Source organism: Nanorana parkeri, unplaced genomic scaffold, assembly GCF_000935625.1.
Source record: "Nanorana parkeri isolate BGI_ZX_2015 unplaced genomic scaffold, ASM93562v1 scaffold66, whole genome shotgun sequence".
Lineage (NCBI taxonomy): Eukaryota > Metazoa > Chordata > Amphibia > Anura > Dicroglossidae > Nanorana > Nanorana parkeri.
This window is the reverse complement of record NW_017306334.1, coordinates 736,278-763,316: the sequence shown is the minus strand read 5'-3', so window position 1 is coordinate 763,316 and position 27,039 is coordinate 736,278. Positions and strand designations below refer to the sequence as shown.

At 41.2% G+C, this 27,039-nt stretch overlaps 1 protein-coding gene across 1 annotated transcript in view; it reads left to right on the top strand.

The window, feature by feature from the left end:
* Positions 1–27,039, top strand: part of IL1RAP (interleukin 1 receptor accessory protein) — a 150,994-nt gene that overhangs the window by 76,225 nt on the left and 47,730 nt on the right. The window contains exon 2 of the mRNA XM_018576415.1: positions 15,245–15,309. Coding sequence (XP_018431917.1) covers positions 15,246–15,309 — 64 coding nt within the window. The 5' untranslated portion in view covers position 15,245. The remainder of the gene's footprint in view (positions 1–15,244; positions 15,310–27,039) is intronic.

Here is a 27,039-nt window from a genome sequence, read left to right as displayed (position 1 = left end):
CCATTGGCTCAGGTGGAAGCTGAAACTTTGTGTTTAGTTTCTTACAGGAGAATGACAAAGCAAAATGAAATCTATATATTAAAGTGACATTAAACCCTCAGATTTTTTAACATAAACCAATACTGTAATGTGTGCCTTACTGTAATCCATGGTTGTTTCCCTTCTCTTTGCTGCTCTTCCTTTTAAATCTGTATCTGTTCTCATGCTGGGCAGAACTTCTGTTTTGCAGCATACTGCCTTGTCTCTGAAATGGATACATGGTGCCTGTGTGTAGGTTTGCAACCTGAGCCAGCACTACAGGAAGAGGCACTCAGCTGCAAAGGGAAGTTCTCCGCCAGCATGAGAAGACATGAGGATTTAAAAGGAAGAGCAGCAAAAAGAAGGGACACTACCATGGATTACAGTAAGGCACACATTACAGTATTGTTTTATGTTAAAAAATCTGAGGGTTTAATGCCACTTTAAGGTTACGTTTTTAGCATCTGAAAAGGATTATCACATTGAATGCAATAAATGGTTTTTGGTCTTTACTGTCAGTTGGTGGGTCTTATATTTTTATATGTCTAAGGTGAATGAGACTTTGTTTTGTAATGGATGTAAATAAATGAACATCCCGCATCCTAGATGCATCCACAACTGGAAAAAGTGTCTGTAAGAATTGGCACCCACATTTATGAAATAAAATAGTTGTCTTTATGTTGGAAACCTTTGGCTGGTATGCCAGGGAAACTCCAAATACTGCACTTTGATCACAGAACTGTAGGATTCATGCAAATGAGCAAATTCATCGGCACATTTGACACTGTAATTTTAGGTACTCCTGAATATGTGCATACTGATTCCCAACGCCTACAGACTGTGAATTCTTGTATCTTAGATTCATGAGCTGCATGTTTCTACATAGATTTGATAAATCTGCATACACATTTTCCAGAAAGTTGAGATTTGCGGGAAATGATCAAATATGCCCATTTTTTTTTTTGCTAATCTCTAATTGCTTGGCCTTTGGGCTGATAATCAGTACATTACTGTGTGTATAGCAAAAAGGTTGTTTGTTTTCTTTTAGTTTTTAATAAAGTAAAGGTTAAAACAGCTTATTTTTGCTGCGTCTGTCACATCGGAGAGGTTGCCCTTTCTGTTCCGGTGATGCAACAGGAAGCATGAGAAATGTGAGTGGAATTCCCGTCTTACACAGTTGTCACTGGAATAGCTCTGCCATTGAAAGATTTATTCTTACCTCTTGTTCTGGTGATGACTCTTATGTTTTGGATATCCCATTACTTTCTGTGTACGTGAGATTAGTTGACAGGGCAAATATAGAGGGGACAGGTATAGCAATATAAACCTAACAACAAGGGTTTTTATCCTTTCCTGCTCTATCCAAAACTAGAGAAAAACATTTTTGGTTGTACATACACAGTTTAGCGCAGAAGCAGTATAAAAACATAAATTAAGTCATTTTCTTTAAGCACTTGAGTCTCCAGGCCTTTTTCTCCATAAATCCCTCAGTGCTTTTTTTCATTTCCGTGATGCCTCGGTTCTCCATGTCATATCTTTTAGGTTTTATAGTCTACCCTAACATATTATGCCATGTGCCTGCCTTTACACGCACATGAACTTTAATGGCATCCCAGTCTTAGTCAGGGTTCAATATTGACTTGGCCCTCCCTTTGCAGCTATAATAGCTTCACCTCTTCTGGGAAGGCGTCCACAAGGTTTAGGAGTATGTCTATGGGAATGTTTGACCATTCTTCCAGAAGCGCATTTGTGAGGACAGGTACTGATTTTGGACGAGAAGGCCTGGCTATCAGTCTCCGCTCTAATTCATCTCAAAGGTGTTCTATCGGGGTGAGGTCAGGACTCCGTTCAGGCCAGTCAAGTTCCTCCACCCCAAACTCACTCACCCATTTCTTTATGGACCTTGCTTTGTGCACTGGTGCGCAGTCATTTTGGAACAGGAAAGGGCCATTCCCAAACTGTTGCCACACAGTTGGGAGCATAAAATTGTCCAAAATGTCTTAGTATGCTGATGCCTTAAGAGTTCCCTTCACTGGAACTAAGGGGCCAAGCCCAATCCCTGAAAAACAACCCCACACCATAATCCCCCCTCCACCAAACTTTACACTTGGCATAATGCAGTCAGGCAAGTACCGTTCTCCTGGCAACCGCCAAACCCAGACACATCCATCGGATTGCCAGACAGAGAAGCGTGATTCGTCACTCCAGAGAACACGTCTCCACTTCTCTAGAGTCCAGTGGTGGCGTGCTTTACACCACTGCATCCGACGCTTTGCATGTCGCTTGGTGATGTAAGGCTTGGTTGCAGCTGCTCGGCCATGGAAACCCATTCCATGAAGCTCTCTATGCACTGTTGTTGTGCCAATCTGAAGGCCACACGCAGTTTGGATATCTGTAGCTATTGACTCTGCACAAAGTTGGCGACTTCTGCTCACTGTGCGCTTCAGCATGCGCTGATCCCACTCTGTCATTTTACGTTGCCTACCACTTCGTGGCTGAGTTGCTATTGTTCCCAGTTGCTTCCACTTTGTTATAATATCACTAATAGTTGACCGTGGAATATTTAGTAGCAAGGAAATTTCACGGATGGACTTATTGCTGAGGTGGTAACCTATCACAGTACCATGTTTGAATTCACTGAGCTCCTGACAGCGACCCATTCTTTCCCAAATTTTTGTAGAAGCAGCCTGTATGCCTAGGTCAGTGGTGGCAAACCTTGGCACTCCAGCTGTTCCAAAACTACAAATCCCAACATGCATCTGCCTCTGGGAGTTAGGTCTGTGGCTGTCAGAGCCTTGCAATGCCTCATGGGACTTGTAGTTCCAAAACAGCTGGAGTGCCAAGGTTCGCCACCACTGGCCTAGGTGCTTGATTTTATACACCTGTGGCCATGGATTGGAACACCTGAATCCAATGATTTTGAGGGGTGTCCCAATACATTTGGCAATATGGTGTGTGTATAGATATATGTGTGTGTATATATATATATATATACATACTAGGGATGTTCAGATACCAAGTACCGTACTAGAGAAAAATTCAAAGTTAAGAGGCAGCTGCCATTTTTAAGGAGCATATAGAGCTCCTGGGATTTGTACATCCCTGTTTTAATGTATGATTTATTTTTTTTAATAAATATATATAAGTGATGCACCGATACCCGGCTGCAACCCTGATAGTTCTTGTGAAAATGCCAAGTATAGGCACTGGTATCTGAACTGGTTTCTGAACATCCCTAATACATACATTTATTACTGAATCCCAGCTGGCGGTTTCCGCCATGACCCACAGGAGCTGCTAATTCCCGCTGCTATTTTAAAAGCAATTGGACAAATAACCATATCCCAGCACCATTTTAAAACAGTGGCTAGGACGCAAGTAGTTAAAAAAAATATTTGCAAATTTTTACTTTTTAAGAAAGCCCCTTCTGCCTATGGGTTGCAGTACTAATACAAAACTGCTGTAGCAGTTTAAGTTTCAAATGGACAACCTAAAAAGTAAAGATGTGCCTTGTTGTAGGCAACATTTAGAATGTTGACTGTGCCTAAAGCTGGCCATACACCTATAGATTTTCTGCAGATTTTCTATGGTCAGATGGAAAAACTGCAACAGATTCCTCCATCTACACTAAACTGTGTGGAAGGAGGAATCTCCCGCTGGGCCAAGCTTCAGTATCTTGCTGGTTGGCCCACCTGGCTGGCAAATCCGATTGCATGCAGGCATTGATGAGGTATTTTGAGATCCAGCGGGGCCGAATCTGCAGAAAATCTAGAGGTGTATGTCTATCTTTTGTAGTGCTTTGAAAGATTTACCTTTTTTGCTTCGAATTCCTTTTAAAAATATCAGTGCACCTCCTGGTGTGTGAGTGTACCTGGACACTCCTGTACTGCTTACAGTAGGTATTCTGGAATACCTACCCAGGCCCATTTCTCATCCATTGCACTGCGTTTCTGTGGAAGAGCTGTTACTATTCCATGACCCTGCCCATGACGACACCATCAATATAATCCAGTAATCAGAAGCAGAAGTAGACAGGGTATGCCTCATGATATTAAAAGAACAGAGTGTGCCTAGGCACTGTCACATATGCAGAAGTGCCCTGCTGCTTCTAACCAGGAATCTTATGCTAAAGGTACTTATTATTGATTTGCTAGGTCAGATTAAACTTTGCTAATTAATTTTTGTTAGAAAGCCAACCTTATATTTTAAGTATGTCTACTTTAATAGGAAGTTGAGAATCACTATTTTTAATTTTTTCCATTAAAACATTTAAGCACCATTCCAAGCTCCTGTCTCTCCCAGATCTAATAGCACTAGATATTGACATGATTAATATATGTCAGTGACACACGATTTAAGTACATTAACTTTGTAAGGAGACAGTTTTGCTATGCAGAGAGTACAGCAAACAGAGCACAAACATTTGGCATTCTCTACTATTTATCATAAACTCATTGTGTAAATGCGTGCGTTGTTTGCCACCAATCTAAACTAGCTCCCAGTGTGGGTGCCATCAGGAGTGAGATGGGCTGCAGTGGTCTGAAAAGAAAAGCCTTAGATGTGTCAAATTAGGGCCTCTGTTTGGAACCCTCCTGAGTAATTACTCGTTTCAGTTGTGTTTAGAACGCCAGCAGAATAAAATATATGCTCTGTGTGCATATAAGCATGCAGTATTACCTTATGTGAAACATCACTTTATAGTGTGGACAAAGAGCATTTCTTTTTATTTGTTTAGACTGATTGTGTTCCCTGCTCCCCTCCCATATTTTTTTTGCTGGTATTTCTTAGAATAATGTACACTTAGGCAGCCATTACTGCATAACAATGTGGACTAACCTAAGCACTAATTTTTTGGAGACGGATAAAGGTGCTGAAAATATACAATATATATTGCATTATGGAGATGTTCTAGCCTGACAGTTTCAAACAGGATAATGATGTTTAGAAATGTAATTGAAGTACAGCAGAGTAAACTGGTAAGTACAATTTTCATATGTCTATAAATCAGATGGAGCATGGTTAGATCTTCACAAACCTTTAACTAGCCTTCTGACACCTAGATATGTGCAGAGGTGAAAAATGTACCTTTTTTTTCTCATGAAGGGACAGAACAATCTGATGTGTCATATATATATATCTGTCAGCCTGCCTTGACAAGCTCATCTCCAACTGCTACCGTCAACAGAAAATGGCCATGCACTGTTCATGATTAAATGTATAGGAACAACTATTGATTATGGTTTTCAGTCCATCAATATGGAGGCTTCATTTGTACAGTGATTGAAATGGTATGTTAGAATAAATATTAACTGTCAAGGGCCACTTTTAGTAAATATATGAGCTTACTTCATTGCTACTGTCAAATAGATTTAGTTTGTCTCACATAAGGTGAACTTATCACCTTAGTATAGTTATAGAAGTAACCTATAGCCTTGATAAAAGGCACCAGAAGGTGTTCACAAATATCTTTATTTCATAAGACAAATGCCCTAAAGGCCTCATCAGTCTGCATGTGCACCATATGATGGTCCTGATGTGCTGTCAAGTTTGAGTTCAACACTATCCACTATAATGCAACTAACTCAGTAGTTATTAGAGAGCTTTGTGTATTGCGGTAGGTCTTGGTTGCAGTTGTAATTTGCACAGACAGTGTGTCTGGGTTTTGAGGACAATCCTCCCTCCCCAGGGTGTGCACTGCTGACTTTATCTGGTGCATAGATAAATGCATCATAGTTGCTAGATTGGTGAGCCAAATGTGATGCTTTTGAATAGGAAATTGCTAGCTTTGTAATAGCAAACCAACAGATGCTTTAACATTTGTTTATTTTTTTAACCCCGGAAAGATTAAACTCCCTTGGCTTTTTGATCTTAGTGCTGTGGTACCAGCAGTAAAATATTCTGTTGTGGCATGTTTTCTTATGGTATGTCTAAAAGTAAGTCTCCTGCAAATTATGCCCACCTAAGATTTATGCTTAGAATAGAGCATTTGGAAATGCTTGGAGGGGCAGTTGAGACCTTTGGCATTGTAGGAACATAACTTGGGTGTAGAGGGTGTCGTGAATGTATTTGACATTGTGGAGAAAAATGAGAAGTAAGAGCGTTAGAGGGCAGGTAGGTAAGGGGAAGAGTGGGAAGGAAAAAAGATGATCTGTTAAAAAAATAGAGGGCAGGATGACAAACTTAAAGTATGGTGGGCTAAAAAAGAGTAGAGGTGTCGGGAAGGGTCAAGGAGCCAGGGGGGTTAGAATGAGAGAGATTACACTATCTGAAACTTACTCTGGGGGTCAGTAGTGTAAAAAGAATCAGACACCCTATTGGGGAGTGAGTGCACACACTAAGAGGAGGGAACCCATCACAACCTGGGAAAGATAAATGGTGAGAATATTGGTTCACACGACCCCAGGAAGTAGTGGTTTCAATGAATGGTATATTGATTAACCAAACGGAGAGAGGAAAGTGTCAGAGTGAAGTTAACAGTACTGAGGGCATATAGGTAAATGTGAGTGATGTAAATGATGTGTGCACAGAAACCAATACAAACTGGAAGCAATGCAACTAGGCAACAGCTGTTTCAGTGCCTAGGGGCAGCGCTAGGGTTTCATTGATAAATTTAGAGACGGTAACTTGTAATAAATTTAGAGAAGGATCCATATGTGTTAGGCCGTTTAAAATAATTTTATCATCAGTCTGATGCAGACAGGAAGGAGCATTTCCTCACTCTTCTCTCTGCTAGTGATCACTTATATTGTGATTATAGTAGGAGAGAGACTACAACAGGGATTAATCTGTGTGAGCCAAAACGTTCGCACAAAGTCCAGAATATACAAGCTATTGAACAGGTACCAGGAATTGCCCACTTGTGTTGATGCTGATCCTTTTATGATGCCCGAACAAAAATGTTGCCAATTGTCTGTGGAGAAAGGAAGATAAAGTATTGTCAGGCGTACTATGATCTCTTTGAGAAATAATAACTATCTGCAAGTAGTACACTTACACTTTATTTTACATGCACTTACTTATCGGTAAATATGTAGTTTAATTGGCTCCTGTCTAAATCAGTCCTGTGTGTATACATGTGAAATAGGGACCTTAGATTGTAAGCTCCTTGAGAGCAGGGACTGATGTGAATGTGCAGTATGTAAAGTGCTTTGTAAATTGTTGGCGCTGTATAAATACCTTTAATAATTAAATAGTAAATGTGAAACTACGGTAAGTCCTCTTTAAGATTATCCTTTTAAAAGGAGCCCAGATATCCACCTTCGGGTTATAAATTGTAAAGAATAAATAATCATATGCATTATTGCATAGTTCTCTGACTCACAAAAGGAAGAAATATATATTTTTTTAATTGTCCTTTAACATTATTTATAAATAATTTTGCAAAACTTTAAGTGGCAATAATGACTGGCTCATAACAGGGATCACAGTGACACTCTGGATAACTCCCCCTATTATGAGAAGTTTTGTTAGCCCTGTGTCTTGATCTTTAGAAAGTGCTGCGGAGCTGTAGTAGTGCAGGGGATATCTAAACGTTCTACTTCCTGCTCCATTATATAGATAGGAAATGGCAAAAATTATATCTGTTTTGTGATAAGGGGTCAGATTTGCAGTTGTGTGATATTGGCCCTGGAGCTGTGGAAGAGCATCAGTGATGATGCATTAGATTTAGGAGGTTTAGGAAACTTTAATACATCTGTAATATTGTATAACAGACAGGCAAAATACACAACTCTGTTATCTCCAAAAAGGCTTTTTGTGATGAGTATGACTAGAACTTTACTTAGCATTTGTTAACTTTTTATCTGTTCAATTTCTTATTTACTGTGTGCTCCCTTGCCGGTCCATTTCACTCTTTTCTGCACCTTGTAATTTAGCTCTGTTGGTTGAAAATTGTGATGTGCGTTTACCCTGTTAATATATGGCGAATACTCTCTGCAATCCTTACGCCTGGATACATTTTTGTGTGCAGTTTTTATTCTAAGGGCTACAGGGCTTCTCTGTTAATACACTTCGAATGTCTTTACATGAAAGGTACCCTTTCATTAAAACATTTTAAAGGCACTTTAATTATGGTGTATATTTGAACTATTTGAAATTCAAACTACTGTATATCTAAATCCTAATTGAATGATATTTAGCTTGCTGAAGCAATTTGTATCATATACGATTGCCATGTGGTTCTCGTAATACACAGTTTTCACCTTTTTTTTGACCCTTGTTTGCATGTTAGTCCTGCTGATTCCCTTCAACATCTTTCAGCCACCTCCTGTGCTTGCTCCAGCATCAGCTGCACATCAATGGTACTGGACCTAATCATTTTTCTAACAGTGAAGGTGCCCATACACCTGCCGATTATCGTACGATAATCGCGGGTGATCCCGTGATCCTACGATAATCGGCAGGTGTATGGAAGGCATGCAACCATTTCTACTGTACGGTCACACGTCTTTTGTCTTCCGAGCACACTTGAAAACCTGCCGAAAATCGTACGATTTTTGGCGGGTTAGTGGCGTGCTTGGAAGACAAATGCCGAACGGGCCAAGCACACACTGCCCGCTCAGCATTGGAATAATCGGAAGCCCTCCCCTCAGCCTGTCCATAATGGGCAGATCGTACAAGATTTTAATTACCCTACAGCCATCGCACAACGGAAGTCGTGCGATCGTTGTAAGGTGTATGGCCAGCTTAACAAAGGTGGACCATGCCTGCACAATGTATGTCAGCACAGTCACTTGTAGTCCTAATAAGGGACCATGTGACAGAGTGGCAGTTGCACAGTTGGGATACAGTTGCCTCCCTATAGAGTAACTAGTCTCCATATAGAATGGCAAGTGTCAGTATCTGGTTGTTGCAGGTAAAATTGCTTCTGGTTAAGCGTCTGAATCATGAATCCTCTTGAAACATCGACATGACACCTCAGAAAAACACAAAGTACTGCAATTTGCTGTGAAGTACAGGATTAATTACATCTCATATCAGAAAAAAACAGTAACTCAAGGCTGCTGACATAAGGCTTTGCCAATGTGCCTGAGCAACTTGCATTGGGTAGAGTCGGGGTCTGCATTCCAGAAGCCAGACACAGCTTTCCTTTTAACATATTATATCTGCTTTACACAGACGTGGGATCAGTGCACATTATTGTTTTAGAATACAATTTTTTCATGCCAGGGCCACTTTAAATTTCACAGTGCGGTATTTCAGAAACTCAGTGTACAGAATTGTCTTTATATTTATTGAACAATTGGAAGGTAATATGAAAGAATCACTAGCTTCTTTTTGTCAGGTACAGAAAAGAGCCTGCACTAGGAGATAAACAAACCAAGGCAAGTTTGTCATATCTCATCCCTGGTAAAAGGACATCTATCTTACTGATAAGGGTTCCATTAACTGCTATCCTGCGGCTATGGAGAAACGCTACATGTTCCTGCACTCCTATTTTCTGTAACCAAAAGTAGTGACCTATATTAAGGCTGGAATTAGTGTGAATCCTTTGTGGTTTCTCATGGGTATTTGGCCTTGACCCTCCAGGGCATGGAATGTAATTATACAAAGCTGTGCAGGATGAATTCTGCGAATCAAAACTGCTGTCTGCTTTATAACGATGCATACACCTTAAAACATTTTTCTTGCATTCTGTGCTGTAGTATAGATATTAGATGGCATTTCACAAATGTTTACATAGGCATTGTAAATATTTCTGTTTGATTTTAAAAACAGAAAGTAGTACAAATAAGGTTTGTTCACACCATCAAACTGCAGGAACACGTTAGTGTGTGGTAGCAAGACGCACGGTAAGGTGCTTTAGGTGCATTGATGCGATGTGGTGCCATTCATTCTATATAGCACTCCAATGTGCATGGCGAATTATCATTGCAGCTCAACGTGCGGCAACATACTGATGTTTGACGCACTGTGCTCCGCTATGAAAATTCTGTATGCACAATTTTCTGTTCCACTGCGGTGCTTTGTATTGGGCTACTTTAATGCAGTGCACTGTGTCAGGCTGATGTAACTAGACCCTCAGACTTTAATGTTATCTGCTGCAACATAACTGATTTAAAAATTTCAGTATTTCTTTTTTAAAAAGGGGCAACACCAGAAAAATAAATCTAAATCCTTAGCTGAAACACGTTTATCTCCAATGGTTGGAGATTAAAGGAGTATACAGTATGCATGAATTAAACATTTTGTCCAAAATGATAAAGTCATGCATACACCTTAGGCTGGCAATATACACTGATCTATTTTTCTGCTTCAACCCGTGGGCTGAAGGAGAAAAATGGAGCCGGTTTCTCCATCAACACTTAGGAGTGTGTAGAGCAAGGAATCCCGCCATTTGCATTGTAATTTGACAGTGGCCGCTGTCAAAATACCCAACGAGAGTGGGCAGCTCATTGGCTGCCGGCTCCTAATGTACGAATATTTTCCAGCTAGCTCCTTCGACCAGCAAATTGAGGGAATGCCAACCGAAAGGGTGCCGAAAGCGGCACACACTATGATTTCTCAAAAACCAGCTGAAATTCGCACAGTGTATGGGCACCTTAAGTCTTGCGATCCCCAACCCCTGTTAAAGACATTATTACAACCTTGTTTCTCTTCACAGTAAAAGCGTCCAGCTTCCTCCCTGCTGTTAACCCTCTTAACCCCTTCATGACTGAGCTAGTTTTCAGGTTCTGTTCATAAATGACTGACACATTTTTTACATTTGTGCTGTGTGATTCTTCCACAGCAGTAATATACTTTCTTACTAAATGTACCCACACATATTATATATAGTTTTTTTAGAGGACAGATAGGGCTCTATAATTATATCACATATGTGTACCTAACCCCTCACTTAGTTTGAATAAAATAAAAAAAATGAGGAAAAAAACTAGAAGAAAACACTTTTTTCACAAGTTTTGATTATTATTTTTTTTTTTTAGCTTCATTCTTTCATTAATGAAAGGAAGAAGCTTTTACAAAAAGCTTAATTATTTCATTAATTAATGCCTCAATACTGAGACATTAATGAATGACTGTTAAATGCTGAGAATCAGCAAATACCGGCATTACAAAGCCTGATATAACTCGTCACGTACAGTGTACGTGGCCAGTCATATAGGCACAAAGTGACAGGACGTACACTGTACGTCTCCCGTCACGAAGGGGTTAAAGAGAACCTCTGAGGACAGTAATATGAAAGCTGCCATTGCTAACTTGTTTTTAAGGGGAACATTCTTTGAGGCCACTATCCATACCCTTCTTTTATTATCATGTGGGTCACTGGTCTGGAAAACAAATATGCATATTAGATGTCCTTAGACCTGGTATGTGCATATTTGTTTCAGTTAAAATACTCACCTTTATAATGAAGTAAGAAAAAGGAGAACATCTTAAAGTGGAACTGAAGGGGAAATGTGGCAGCAATCATGCCATATTGTGAAAATATGCACAGTTGGCCCTTTTCAGCACTATCAGGTCTGTGCTTCCCCTCCTTCCCACCCTCTCCTCCTCTTCTGGACTGGCATCTTTTCTTTGCAGCCACTGATGATGTAAGTCCTGTATATGCATGCTGGAGTTGAATTATCCTGGCACCAGGCTCCATACTCAGAATCTTACAGATGACGGGAGTGGACTGAGAGTCTACACTACACTACCAGCAGTGTACACAAAAACACCAACAAACACTGCACCATACAATCCATACAATGCCTTTCTGATCCTACAGAAATGAGTCGCATGTCAGCAGCAAATTACCAGGTCCCTTGTTCACAGGTTCTAAAGTCAAGTATATTCTGTGGAGTAAGTATAATGAAAATATTGTAGTCTGAAAGTGACACAAATCAAGTATGAAAGGGTAAAAAGGGCATACAATTAAAAATGGCATTGCCTATATTAAAACAGTTGATCAAATTTTTTGACAGTTAAGAATAATGAAAGGTCAATCATAAATTCTTCATCATGACCATCTGAACTTTCTCCTGATGCTGGTATAACACAAATGTAACACAAAGGCCATCAGAAATCCAGAGGCACCTGAACTTGTTAAAGTTGATGGTATTGGATGATGAATGCCTGCTGTGTGTTAGAATCTTAAATATGTCAAATCTCTAGTATTAAATGCCAGAGCATGAACTGGTATACATTCTAGAACTTTGGAACAAAGGTTCTTATAGGGATGGTTTGTGTATAGAGGTGATGTCAATTTTTTACATAAATGAAAGTTTTTATAAAAAAAATTTAATTAATTGTTCATATAATGTTATTGGAAGACTAAATACATTTCTGTGTATAAGTACATTATAAAAGATCAGAAATGTGATTATGCTACAGTTGTAGTTTGCTACATGTGCACAATAGTTAGCTTAAAGAGAACTATGGGGAAAAGCCCTGACCCCATAGTTCTCCTTTAAGATGTGATATGTATTTGCACGTGCAGGGATGCCTGGCTGATCGGAGCAGTACACAACGGATGTCACCACTGTGACATGTGTTTGTCCAGTTTTTTCCTCCAACTTACCACAGCCCCATGTTAGGTCCACGGGGAGTCAGATGTAAGCAGACATGTCCGTTTAGACAGGATTACCCCCAATCCATCATGATCAGGTGCACCAAAACACTGTTCCGTTTTGATTTCTGCACCTAGATGGAGTAGGGGGTAATCCGATGTAACTGGACACACGTCTGCTTTAGAATCCAGCTGCACATAGAATAGCATTGGGCTTCCGATCACATCCACCTGAATAACTGATAAGCGGACCTGATTGGATTGTGCGTCTGAAAGGGGCTTAACAGTTGTTCACTTTTGGTAAAATTAATTGCTATTTTTTTTAATGCACTAACATATTTGGTAGAATACTTTTTTACACGTAAACACAAAAATTAAATATAGAAAAAATTACTTTTTATAAAAATTGCTTTGTCTAAAAAGTAATTTAGATTGCTGTATTAAACAGCCTGGTCCTCTTAAAGCCAAACTCCAAACTGATATACTGGGGTTCATTTACTATAGGAGTAAGAAAAGCACATGTTCATTCCGCAGAGTACAGTTTCCCCTTGCATAGTAAATGCTTGAACATGTTTGGATACAGCTTTACTTTATTGATTTGGTTCACCTTTACTATAAAATAATGTCTGCAGCAATTACACTTCTAATAGATGCCAATCAGCATGTGCAAACTCTTTTCACGTAAATAATGTGCTCACCCCTTCGTTATGATATACTGTGTTTTGGACCTGTTTTCAAGAGATGCGCCCCTTAAGCTGTATTTCCAGCATTGTACACATCATCTGACACTGTAGTTCAATACATGTCCCACAATTCAATGCACCCGAAAGTATACCTACATAGGGTATAGGTACATAGGGGCTGGCAAAATGTGAACATGTGACAGAATTACATCATTTGGGTTTTTATCCCTCAACATTCCATCCATCCTGGATTCATTTCAGGATGGAGGTGATTACACTGACTGAAGCTTTTTATGGCTGGTATTATGAAATTTGCAGCTGGCCTACACGTAGGAGATTTGAATGATGAAAGGTTTCTTTCAACAGCACTAATTTATAATCTTCTTGGATTCTAGTGAATCCTTAGGATTCACTAGAATGTTTATTGTAAAGGTAAACTAACTCTCCTATAAATGCAGTGAAGCAGTGCTGACTTCAGTCATCCTTTCATACGCAAGCAAAAATCCTTGCATGTGATTGGGTATGCTTTGCAAAATGAGTTTTCAGTTAGCTTCACTTCATGCTCTACTCCTTTAGTAAATCAACCCCAAAACAATAGTTCAGTTATATAAACATTTAAAATCATTGAGTGTATTTTAAATGCAGCTAGTGTGAGTACTTGAATTTGTCATGCTATTTGTCTTGTAATACCTTGTACAGCAGAGCTCAAACTGGGAGAGTCAGGAGCAACACTAGGAGCCAATAAGGCTTTGGTGGTGGCAAAGAATATGCTGAAAGGAGGAGAAACTCATCAGTCTGCTGCTGCTTCTTCGCTGTCTGGTCATAGGCTAGGGGTAAGAGAGGTGATCTAGTGTCCCTCCAAAACTGCAGTTGAGAAAGGTCAGGTCATCAACTTGGCTATCTGTCAGGGTGTGTTAGGCCTCACATAGGCATGTACTGCTTGTTCATTCATGCACAAACCTGCGCCAGGGAGGGGCAGCTGGTTCGTGTTGCCTCAAGCAGCCGCCTGTTCAACACAGTGATAGGATGTGGCTGCATGCAGCTTCACCCCGCCCTGAGCTTGCACATCCATACAGATATGAATAACCGCCCTAGGACGCAGTCTGCATATGGCTACACTCACCAGCTGCTCCTTCCAGGTGTAGGTTTCTGCACGGATGTGCACGTCTGTGTGAATGACCCCCTAATCTCAGGACTGGATAGACAAACATGGAAATCCTTTAGCCGGTAAATTGACTATGTCAGTACATTTAGCTGTTTGGCTGGAGTTCAGCTTTATGATCAACGTTAGAATATTTTTCTCTTCAATATGACAATATTGAGTATGAACACATAGATCAATAACACTAAGGGGCTGATTCAGGGGCATCCCGAGGCATGGTGTCACCCAGAGCAGCCACCGGGTGACCCCCCGCCATTGCACACACGCAGCGACATCGCACACGCACGTGATGACGTCACTTACTGTTACCTGCCGGCTATCATCTTGGTGATGGACGCAAGTCTTCTGTCGAAAGCAATGGAACACCGGCAGGGAGAGGAGGGGACGTTCACTTGGTGGGATAAGTTATGCAGCCGGGTCCCCTCCTCTCGTGCAACTGTCAGGCTCTTGTTCCATGACAGAGTGCCCGACTTTTCAGAGGGGGTGACACCAAAATGACAGTCATTTTGGTTTCACCTGGGTGCGGGCCGAACCCCCCTAGTGACGCAGCTGGGCTGATTTATAACTCAGCTGCACTACAGCATGACACTAATGCCACTGGATGGTGTCGAGATTCCAAAGCTTCTCATCACCATCTACTGGCAGTAGTGTTGTGTGGACGGCATCCGTCGAGCTACAACAAGAGTCATAAACTAGTCCCTAAGCTTTACAGCTGGATTTTACAGGTTTGTTGAGTACTAGTTTAAATTGTAATGCAACACTTATGCTAATGCATTACCACAGGAATAAAGCAATATTATAAAAGCAAAATACCTAATAGTCGTGGCTAAAAAAAAATACAGCTAGACAGTTGTTTAATTCTGTGTTTAAAATCTTTTGTTTCTTTTATAGGATGAAGTTCGGTTTCCTTCTAACATGTCTGTTTGTCCTTACTTTCCCAAGAGATTGCTTTAGCGGTAAGTAAAATCTTGACAACTGAATGTCTTGATCATTTGCTATTGTGTTAAACTTCATTAGTTGTCTTTAGATGAGCATAAGATGAATTTGTCATTTTATATTTTATTCAGACAAATTTTTTTTTTTTATACTTGACTCTAGTGCTCATTAAGGAGTTATATCGGGCCTGTAATGTAGCACTGAGTAATCTCCCACTATTACTACCAACTACAGAAAAGCCAAGGTACAGCTTTTAGTTACTGTCACACATACTTATGACAGCTGCCAGCTGAACTCCCCATGTTTCAGAAATAAATTGGATTTAGCCATATTAGCTGCTCGTGTCCTCACCTGAATTCAGTCAGCAGTCTGTAGGGCTAGGAATGTGGTACATGGTATTGCAAGGCCTTGATGAAAAATATTCTCTCTCTCTGGTTTTAGATTGCAGTAGCAGGCTAGCAGAAAAAAATCTTCCTTAACCCTTTCAAGAATGTATCTTTTATAAAGCAAAGTGGCAATGCCACCTGCCCGGCCCTTGCCTGTATTACTGCACCTAATGAGAATGAAGAATCTAGCAAAATGGTAGTTTAAGTCTGTGACAGGACATTTACTGGTTGCAATTTTGAACGGAGAAATATCTGCATTTTGACAGAGTCTGCTACCTGCTTTGTTGGACATACCGTCCAGGAAACAGATTAATTCAGATTAACCCCAACCCCTGCATGGTAGAACCTACACAGTGTCTCAGCAGCAGGCACCTGCCCAACTTGGGCTACCCACAAAGGCTGAGCCTTTGGATCTGGCTCCCCCCATTCACCTCTCATTTAAAACCTGTATGCATTTAATGATAATAAAAGTAATTCTTTAAAGTGATCCTCTGTTCTTTGCCCATAAAAGGCAAAGTAAGAAGGACATTTAATCTCCAGGAGCATATACTCACCTTTGCTCTACTCACCTTCAGGCCGCCAGGAGACAAGTGAAATACCCATAACTTTAGGCTATGGGTGAGCATATAACTGACTCCGCTTCTTCTATGTGACCACGTCAATGGAGTCTATAGCCAAATATAAGCTCCGAAAAGTCATTTTGGACAGAACCTCCTCATGGCAGAGATGTGCAGGAGTGAGGAAAGGTGATTAAATGCTACAGCGGGAGTGGGGAATCTTCACGTGCAGTGTGTCTTGTAATTGTTTATTTATTTATTAGAGGTATTTCTATTGCCCCAACAATTTTTACACAACTCTTTACATTCACATCATTCCCTGCCCTTAAGGAGCTTACATTCTAAGGTCCCTATCTCACATACAGGGCCAATTTAGACAGGACTGTAACTAGAGGAAATGGACACAAGCACAGGGAAAGCTTGCATAGCTGAGCGTGGCGAGATGAAAAATATAATCAATCGGCTCGCGTGTATAAACCCGTGCGTCAGGATGCAAAGTCTATTGAGTTGTTACGTGCAAGCCAATTGGCTGAAGATGCAATATTTCATCTGGCCGCACTGCTCTCACACACTGCATGCGAACGACCGTGCAAGGGTTAATAAAATGTTTCCCTTTTTCTTTACGGCAGGTTGCATGTGTTAAAGGAGAACTATGGGGTCAGTGTTTTTCCCCATAGTTCTCCTTAGTGTAACGGGAGGACACAAACCTAGCGTCCTCCCGTTACCCTAAGCTCAGTAGGGTACAGCTACAGCTCGCGGTATACTGAGACGCCGCAGGTGGAGCGGATCCCGCCCCTCCCCCTGTCACGGCAGAGAGCTGTGACAGGATCGAGAGGTGAGCGAACCCGGTATGTGTTCGCTCACCTCCCGATCTACTGAGCCGACCTGTGACAGTCTCATTGTCACAGGTCGGCTAGAACTATGAGGTGAGTGAAAAGCACTCACCTCATAGTTCTCCTTTAACAGACCAAAAGCAGAAGGGAAAGGATTGCTAGGAAAGGATAAATATAGGTGTACAGTCAATACATGTATACAGGGTATGGTGTACTTGAGATAAATTTAAGCACATGAGTAGGTATAGGGTAAATATATTGTGCAATAAAGAGGTACAAAATGTAGTATATTTGAGAGACACTGTTATTCTGCAAATGCCTTAAAACTGTCTAATATATGATGGGTTAAGCATTCAGTTTTGAAGAGCATTCTCTCCAGGTTGTTCTGAAAAAAGACCTACTTGCATAAGTATTCTTGAAGTTGATGTGCCAGATCATTGACAACAGATGGACAAGCACCAGGTGAATGTTGGAAATTAGGTCAAGGTGCTGGCACCGTGCCAGCTAGGCATCACAGATGATTGACAAAGGAATTGTTACAGGACATTGAGTTTTGTATATGACTGAACGCGCTCTGAAAATGGAGGACAAATGCTGTTTTGTTTGTAATTCCAGTTAGGTTATCTACTTGTATGGTTGGATGCTTTCACATTTATATTCAAGCAATTCATTGTCTGACCTGCAAACGTATGGCTTATTATAGATGTCTGAAAGCCTTGCTTATTCTCAAAATGATCATTGTGTGTCAGTGTCAATTGTACCTGATTCTCTAGAACGTTTGACAATTTCACGGTAAAAGATTTCTTCTTTTTTATGTTAAGAGGATCAAACATTGATTACAAGCGGTCTACCAACATCCTGGATGTTCACTTTGACTGACCCATTTAGAAGCATTTTACCATGTTTTCTGTAAAGTATGGTTAACCCTTTCGCTGCCACCACCGTAAGGCATACGGCGGAACAAAAGTGTTCCCGGCTGGCCAGCTCAGTATGCCTTACGTCGGTGGCATTTACAGTTCTGCTATAAGCTCATGGTCGATTTAGCGACCATAAGCTTATAGCAGAACTGTTCCCCAGACTGTCCCCTTCAAAATAATAGCTGTCATCAGCGGCTCACAAGCCGCTGATGACCGCTATTACCGAAAATACCGGGCGCCCCCCTGCCGGCACTGCTGCTGCCGGCCGCCAGCATCTGGAGTCTCTCATCCCTCCCTGGAGCCACCCCAGGGAGGGATGAGAGACTCCATGGATCCCCACTGCTTGTAGGGTCTGTGGCAGCGGGGATCCGTAAAAAAATCACCGGCGGGAGGGTCGGGGGGGTCTCAATTTCTTTTTCTAGTTCAAAAGGGAAATGTCAGGGATCTGTTTAGACCCCAGAGATTTCATCCCCAACAGTAAAAAAACAAATACAAAATTATTAAAAAATAAATTAAAAGAAAATAAATAAATAAATAAAAAATGTGTAAAAAATAATTCCCCCCTCCCCGCACCAATCCTCCAGCGCTGACTGGCAGAGCCAGCTGTCACTCACGCAGCTGGGCGGATTCTGACATAATTGTCGGGATCCGCTTCTGCTGGGGCGTCTCAGTGTACCGGGAGCTGTAGCTCGCGGTATACTGAGCTTAGGGTGACGGGAGGACGCTAGTTTGTGTCCTCCCGTTACCCTAAGGAGAACTATGGGGAAAAGCCCTAACCCCATAGTTCTCCTTTAACATTAGTGATGCTCAAATCAGTCCTATTGCTTGGAAAAATCTCCCTGGATTCAGTCTGGGATTGGAGTGATGACACAGCAGCACACACTTTAATCTTTCTGTCAGCATGTGAGCATGCAGCAGAGTCTTATTGGCTTGGAGTACTGATTTACCTATTTTTCCCTGTCTAAATTCTGCTATGAATGGATTTACAAGAGGCTGATACCAAAACTTAGTTACTTACATTAGTTGTAATTAAAAATGTGTATCTACTGAAGTTCGAGTTCCGAATTATTGGTATATAATTGTGTGAATGTTCAGAATATTAAAGAGCATAATTTTTTTTATTTTTTTACAGAAAGAGTGGCTCTATTCAGATTTTTAAGCAGAGGCAGTTAGACTGAATGATAGGTCTTAGGAAACTGGTTTTATGAATCAAGACTTTTCATACCCCCATACCCATAAACACACTAATCTCAGCTTCTCTAGATATGCGGTGTTCTCCCATTTACTAATGTGTTGTTCTGCTGATTGATTCATAAGTTATGCCAGTCTAATCACCGCTAGCTCCACCCAACTGTTTATTATTGGCCGGCATCTGCCAGAGTCTTCTAGCAGGTCCCGGGCAAAAAATAACAACTGGGCAGAGGCAGCCTTGACATCAAGGCCGTCTCAGCCCAGTTGTAATTGTTTAATGACAGATCAGTGTCCCCATGTAATTTGGGGACACTGATCTGTCATTACAACTGTGCGGAGCAAGCCGTGAGATCACTGCTGGCTCGCTCTGCCCAGCTGTCATTTGTGTGAAGAACGGTTGCCCCTTTGGCTGACCTTTCTCCATGCTTTGGGTGTCACTACGGCTCAGCCGAGCTGAAGAATATGGGGTTGGCTCGGTTGAGCCGCTCAGCTGCCTTCGGCTGCTGTACAGGCTATTGTGAATAGCCTGTACAGCAGCCCTTCGGTTCGTCTGAACCGAAGGGCTCCGGCGGCCAAAGTGAGCTGAATGATCAGCCGAAGCTATGGCTGAATCATTTGGTTCTATAGTGAATAACCCTTTACATCTCTTACAATGGATGCTTCTGGTTGATGTTTAAAAGTTTTAGCTTCCTGCAGAATCAGTTGCCACCTGAGCACTGGCCCTGATATCCTGTTTTAGGAGGTTCCTTTCCCTTGCAGGGTCTTAAGGAGACACCCTAGTAAGCTGTGTGTGTCCCCACAAGCACACATCCACAACAAGGCAATGCACTTCCCTGCTCCCTCTCCTTCTTTCTCCAAGCTAGTATATAGATGACTGCTGGAGACTGCCCTGTCTCTTGTGATCATGTACTGGAAAGGAAGTTTGGGTAAGCCAAGCCGAGAGAGTTGGAACTCTATGAAAACATGATGACTTAGTGCATGGGCAAACATTTAAAGAAATACTTTGCTGGGCACTGTATATTTGTTTGATCTGCTTTCATCATTAAAAAAAGTTTTAAAGTTTATTACTAATTTAAGTATTATCTGACAAACATGTGTGAAGAAGTCTAAAACGCCACTTGCGGGCTGCAAATAAAAATATTATTTTTTTTAAGGCAGTGTATAAAGTTGTTATGATTTGAGCTGAGAAACATGTGAGAAGGAGCCTAGAACGCCACCTGTTGACTGTAAATGAAAATACAAAATATTCATATGCAATATTTTTAAAATAACTGTTTTTAGCCCTGACCATAATGAAGAAAAAAATTATTATTATTATTATGATTATATAGTATTTATATAGCGCCAACAGTTTGTGCAGCGCTTTACAATATAAGGAAGACATTACAGTTACAGTACAAATCAAGACAAGATGGTAAGGAGGGCCCTGCCCCTGAGGGCTTACAATCTGAAAGGGAGGGGGAAGTGATACATGAGGAGGTAGCTGTGGTAGCGGTGGGAATTAAATTATTTGAGAATGTGAAGGTTCAGTGGTTAGGTCGAGGTGGGATAGGCTTCCCTGAAGAGATGAGTCTTTAGGGAACGCCTAAAGGCAGTCAAGCTGGGAGATAGACGGACAGGTTGGGGTAAAGAGTTCCAGAGGATGTGAGAGACTCTAGAGAAGTCCTTGAGGCGAGTATGGGAGGAGTGGACAAGGGAGCTGGAATGCAGGAGGTCAATGGATGAGCGGAGGGGACGGTTAGGGTGATACTTTGAGACAAGGTCTGAGATATATCCGGGGGCGGAGTTGTGGATGGCTTTATAGGTGACTGTTAATATTTTGAATTTTATCCTCTGGGCGAGTGGAAGCCAGTGAAGGGATTGGCAGAGGAGGGATGCAGTTTAGAATAGGGAAAAAAGCTGGTTTGTTAATAAATATTGTAGACACAACCACAATATTAAAAAAAAAACTCCCCTAAGATTAGTCTTAGTCTTCGCTTACCTGGAAAAGAGAGGGCACCAGGATCCACTATGGGAAGAAGGCAAGCTTGCAGAGGCAGTGTGATGCTTTATGCAATGTTCTGCTGGGAAACCTTGGGTCCTGCCATTCATGAGGTTGTTACTTTGATATGTACCTTCTACTATACATTGTTGCTGACCCAAGTACACCTCTTCATGGAAAAGGTGTTTCCTGATGGTAGTGGCCTCTTTAAGCAGGATAATGCGCCTTGCACTATGCAAAAATGGTTCAAGAATGGTTTGAGGAACACAACAACGAGTTAGAAGTGTTGCTTGGCCTCCAAATTCTCCAGATCTCAATCCAATCAAGCACAAGTGGAATGTGCTGGAAAAACAAGTCTGATCCATTGAGGCCACACTTCGCAACTTACAGGACTTAAAGGATCTGCTACTGATGGCTTTGTGCCAGATACCCCAGCTTACCTTCAGAGGTCTAGTGGAGTTCAAGCCTTAACGGGTCAGGCCTGTTTTGGTGGAAAAAAGGGGACCTACTCAATATTAGGTGTGTGGTTATAATGTTATGGCTTATCGATGTGCATCCATCATACATACACCGGTCCAGTACATTACTACACCACGGCCATTGCATGCCACTAACTTTCTTTTGATTGATAACGTGTTCTGCAGCACTGGGACTTTGCACACATAGACACACTACCCTCCTCTGTTGCTCTAAGAGGCGTGCTTGTGAAACTAGAATGTGCCCGTTATTGGTAGAAATTATCACAGAAGACATTCTGAGACAATAGCATTGTGAATGCATGTCTGATTGTTCACTAATGTCTGTGGCCAGCTTTAAGCACTCAGGTGCAGAGATCTCTGGTGTCCTCAAATAGTATAGGACATTAGGGGTGAATCTACCTGCCCACACCTGAGTCAAACTAAAATTAGTTTTTGATGTAGTGACTTTTAAATGAATGAATTTATTGAATTTTTTCTCATTGCTATGTTTGTGACTACAAACCAGTTCTCAGCTAATAACGGCTTTATTGATCGTTTCTTAAAAAAATTATTTTTGTGGTCTATCTAGCAACCTCATTTTCAGCATATCAGCAAGTGTGTATCGTTTATATTCATCCTCTTTTGACTGTAAGGCAGCTTATAAAGTCCTCACAACCTGACATCTGCAGTATCTGTATTTCAGGAAGGTGCTGACCAAAAAGGGACCTATTTTCTCTCTGGACATCTGTATCATACAAGTTGGATTACCATTGGTAATCAATAGGGTAATTAAATGTAATTGAGCAGCTATAATGTTTACATTGCCAAATAAGCTAAACATTTTTGTAGCAGACGTGCCACGCCATCAGATGACCAGTCACAGGCATCTTGTAGAAGCAATGCTAGAGTGGTTAAACGTATTTACTTCTGTCATTTACACTGAGTTTCTACTTGGAGAAATACAGGTAAAATATATAATGGTGTTCTACATTTTTGTAACCAAGTTCAGAATGTAATAGCATTTGATTTAGCGGTTACCTGCATTTGAAATGACTATGTTTATTTACAAGCTACTTTGTCTATTTATCTACATTACAGTGTTGAAGTGTCTATTGCTAATGCATTTTAGTGTGATTATTGAGCACCGTTTATAATAATGATACAATGTTCTCAAACACAAAATATTATCAGATTAGGGTAGTTTTGGGTGAAATCATTTTTCTTTTATATCTCTGATATCATCCCTTCTAACCTGCGTTACCAGTATCTATTTAATCAAAAGCAAAGGAATGCTTTCAGGATTCTGATGCAACATTTAATTTCAGACATAAGCTTCATCCGATCCAACTGTTTGTCTGTAGGACAAGCAGAAGTGCTGAGCGGAAAGTGAAATTTCACCACATTTACAAAGCTAAAAGGAAATTCCTTTGCAAAGTGAATGCCCTTGTGCCTTTAGTAAATTAACCCCATTTTGTCTGTGTTTTTAGATCGGTAGCCATTATTCTCTATTATACATAGAAATTTGCATGTTCAAGCTTTTGAGTTTAGGGGCTCCCAGAATTCCTTTGAATAAAAGGCACCTTGGGGTTTTATCAGTTTTTCTTTCAATTATATTTAAAACCAAACTTTGGTTTTGGATGAAGTAAAGAAGCATTAAAATCTGTCAGGTTTGTATTGCTGTCTGTGAGATTACCCACTCAATTTGACTTGTTCATTATCACCGACACAAAAAGTTATAAGAGATCTAAAATACGCCAGCGTAGCAGGAGTTGAGGGGAAATACTACAAAGAGGAACCACTGTCTCCTTAGGGTAACGGGAGGACACAAACTATCGTCCTCCCATCACCCTAAGCTCAGTATACCGCGAGTACACTGAGACGGCACAGCTGAAGCGGATCCCGACAATTATGTCTGGATGCGCCCAGCTGCGTGAGTGACAGCTGGCTCTGCCTATCTAAAGGCAGAGCCAGCTGTACCCGCCCCCTCCCCCATCCGTTCCACCAGTCAGCACTGGCGGAGCAGGGAGGGGGGAATCCATCCCCTCCCCTGTCACGGCAGAGAGGATCGAGAAGTCAGCGAACACCGGCATGTGTTCGCTCACCTCCCGATCTACTGAGCCGACCTGTGACAGTCTCATTGTCACAGGTCAGCTAGAACTATGAGGTGAGTGAAAAGCACTCACCTCATAGTTCTCTAAGTTTGGAGAGATTTCCCTTCACTCTCGGTTGTGTCTGAGAGATAACATGCAAATAGGACACAAACCTCAAACATAAGACGACTGCACTTACTATCTGCAAGTTGCCCCCAGCAACAGAGTCTCTTGAAGCCTAAAAGCTCAGGCAACCTGAGAATTCCTGTTTTATACCTGTATCTGCCCAAATGACCTCTTTTGACAGTGAAATTGGGCTGTTGCCAGTGTAACTCTTTCATAACTGTTTCGTGACCAGATCAAGTTTAGCAGTGTTGGTAACTTCTAGTTCCACTGTGGCCAATTTTAAAAAGGAGAAAATAAGAAGAAATGAAATTAGGAGACAGACAGGCGGCTGTACAAATAGATATGTGCTGTACACATACATATTAGCACACATGACCGAATGATTAAAAAAAGTTTTGTAACCAGCATGCCTCAGGGATCTGTAAAAATGTAAGAATGCAAATTCAAAGCTTACTGTGTAAATTATCATGTAGATATCATTATTTCCCAAAAATGTATTTGACCATTTCCAAAATTGCTGACATATTACACAGTATATATATTTGCTAGGCTTAAGCTATTTAATGCAATTTGTAGGTGTTTTTAAGGCATCCTTTAAATTTTTTACCAAGCCTGTCCAGATGTTCCTAGCGTAATTGTATAATATGCTAAAGAATCCAAAAATAGCACAATGTGTTCTTTTTACACTACCAGACCATTTCAGATCAGTCTGGGTAAAATACTTTGTGGTATTGATGTTTTATTATAAGTGGGAAAAGGTTGGAAGATCTATGAGATTTTTATTGCTTCTTGCATTTCGTCGCCAGGGAGGAGTCTCTTTATTTGAAGTTGGCCACCTGTGACCAGGGTAGAATTTAATGAGAAATTTTCCAATGTGCCAAGCCAGGAGTAAAAAACAGGCTTTAACCCTAACCCAAGAACAGTTACAATAAATGTGTATACTGCAGAATTACACCTTGAACGGCTTGCAAGATACTATGTCCACTTGATAACCCACTCCAGTGCACTGCAAGACAGTGTTGTCTTAGTGTTGATTCATCTTTGTTACCTCAGTGCCTGCTGTTCTGAAGGTTTTTACACTCACTTGATTACAACCAACAAACATATTGAATAGCAGTTTGTTGTGGTGTATATTGTATATGAACTCTCTCTGGCTTTTATGGTTCCACTAGCTCCTATTTATTGCATGGAGGAAGGTAATGCCCCTTTTGGATTTTGCTATATTTTTACATCAAAGTGAAAGGTATGTCTTATTAATTCATCAAGAATCATTCTCGGTTCTACTGATCGGATATGCAGCCTGGTCAGACCAAATAAAAGAACAGATCCCTGCTTCCTATGAGCTAGTTGTGTAATAAAACAAAGCCAATGCTGTTATCTATTTTTTAACAATCTTAATTAAAAAGTTAAGTATTCTACTTGCCTTTGTACAAACCTAAATAATGATAAATGTAGCTATAGTTATGCATAAATTACACAAATAGGAATGGCTATAGTTAGTTGTATTTTTCGTTCCTAAAACCTTAATGAAAGTGACCTAAACCTAGCAGCATTAATAATAGAATAGATTCAATTTTATAACAATGCAAGTAAGGATGAGCTTGGGTTCAGTCAGAATTTTAGTTTGTCCAAACCCAGAAGAAAGCTGTAAGTGCCTGCACAATCAGCTTTGGCTAGGTCATTCCCCACCTCGCGGCTGCACATAAACCAAGGGGCAGGATGCTGGTGACATCATTGACCATATATGGCCAATTGGCCATATTAGGGTAATGCCATTCTGAGTTTGCACCGAACCTGAGCTCATCTCTACTAGCACATACTGTAATAGTACATAAATGGTCTTTGGCAGCAGAGTGGCACGGTTTGTACAAGGTGTGTGTGTGTGTGTGTGTGGGAGTTGACCTAGTTAGTAGCTTTGAGCTTGTGTAGATGGCATGATTTTGACATCACGTCAAGGCGCTTCTGAGATCATTCAAAATTAATGGAAGGTGCATTTGACCTGCAGTTTACCTCCTAATGACTTGCATTTGACCTGCTTCAAGTGGGTTTTGCATTCTCACAGTCTTGTATGGTACTGCAAAACACATTTAAAATGACCAAAAGCCCATCTAAACAAAGCTTACCACATATGTTACAGTCTGACTTTCCAATGTCCTTTAAATCTACCAAGAACTACTACAGGAACTGGATGCACAGAAACAGAGAAGAAATGCAACAATGTCCCTTAAGCAAGCTCATGGCAAGTAAAGAAACCATCCAGTTATTATTAAATGCTTTTTAAATCCTACTAGTATATTAACATACCTTAAAGTGACATTAAAGTCCCAACCCCCCCCCCCCATGGTGCTTTAAGGACTTACATTAAATGAGGCCTTTTGATCCGATCATCTTCTTTCCAGTAGTTTACAGGATTCTCTCCAGCACTGGTGCCGGTCTCGGATCCAGCGCTGGCTGCTGTGTCTTCTGTGTCCCATGGTGCCTTGTGTGCATGCACGCTGTCGGGCTGTGTGCATTGACTTACCCTATGTCTCTCCTCCTTCTCTCGGCCAAATATATCTACTGTGCATGCTCCTGCCTCATCCTTCACAGCTGCCTAAGAATCTTCAGATCTTTGGACGGGAGCGAGCGGCAGAGACAGAGGTAAGTAATAAACCTTATTGGTAACTTTTTTTTTTTTTAATGTTTTTGCGCATATCTACTGCTTGCTGGTCAGATGGAGATTTCCTTTGACTGGTAGTGCCGCTAGGGAACATGGAATCAGCTTCCCGGCCAATCAGGAAGTCAGAGGCCAGTCATTACCCGATGCCTGGCTTCCTGATTGGCCGGGAAGCTGGCTCCATGCTGTTTGGCCGGCTCCATGCTGATTATCCGGGAAGCCAGCTTCCCAGTCAATCAGCATCGAGCCAGCTAAACAAAGCCGGGCGGCGGGTAATGACCTGATTGGCTGACCCACTTCCGTCTTCCTGATTAGCATAGAGGTGTGCTAAAAAGCATAGACCCGGCTTACCCTGCAATCAAGAAGCTGGGCGGCGGGTAATGACACGCTGCCCGCCTTACTGATTGCCCGGGAAGCCGGATCCATGCTAGGGAAGTACAGGTATTAGTATTGGCAAGTACCACAGAATCCTCAACTCTAACTAATTTTTAAAGCCCAAATCAGAAATCAAAATCTGTATCGGGGGGGGGGGGGGGGGGGGCGGGGACGGTGGGG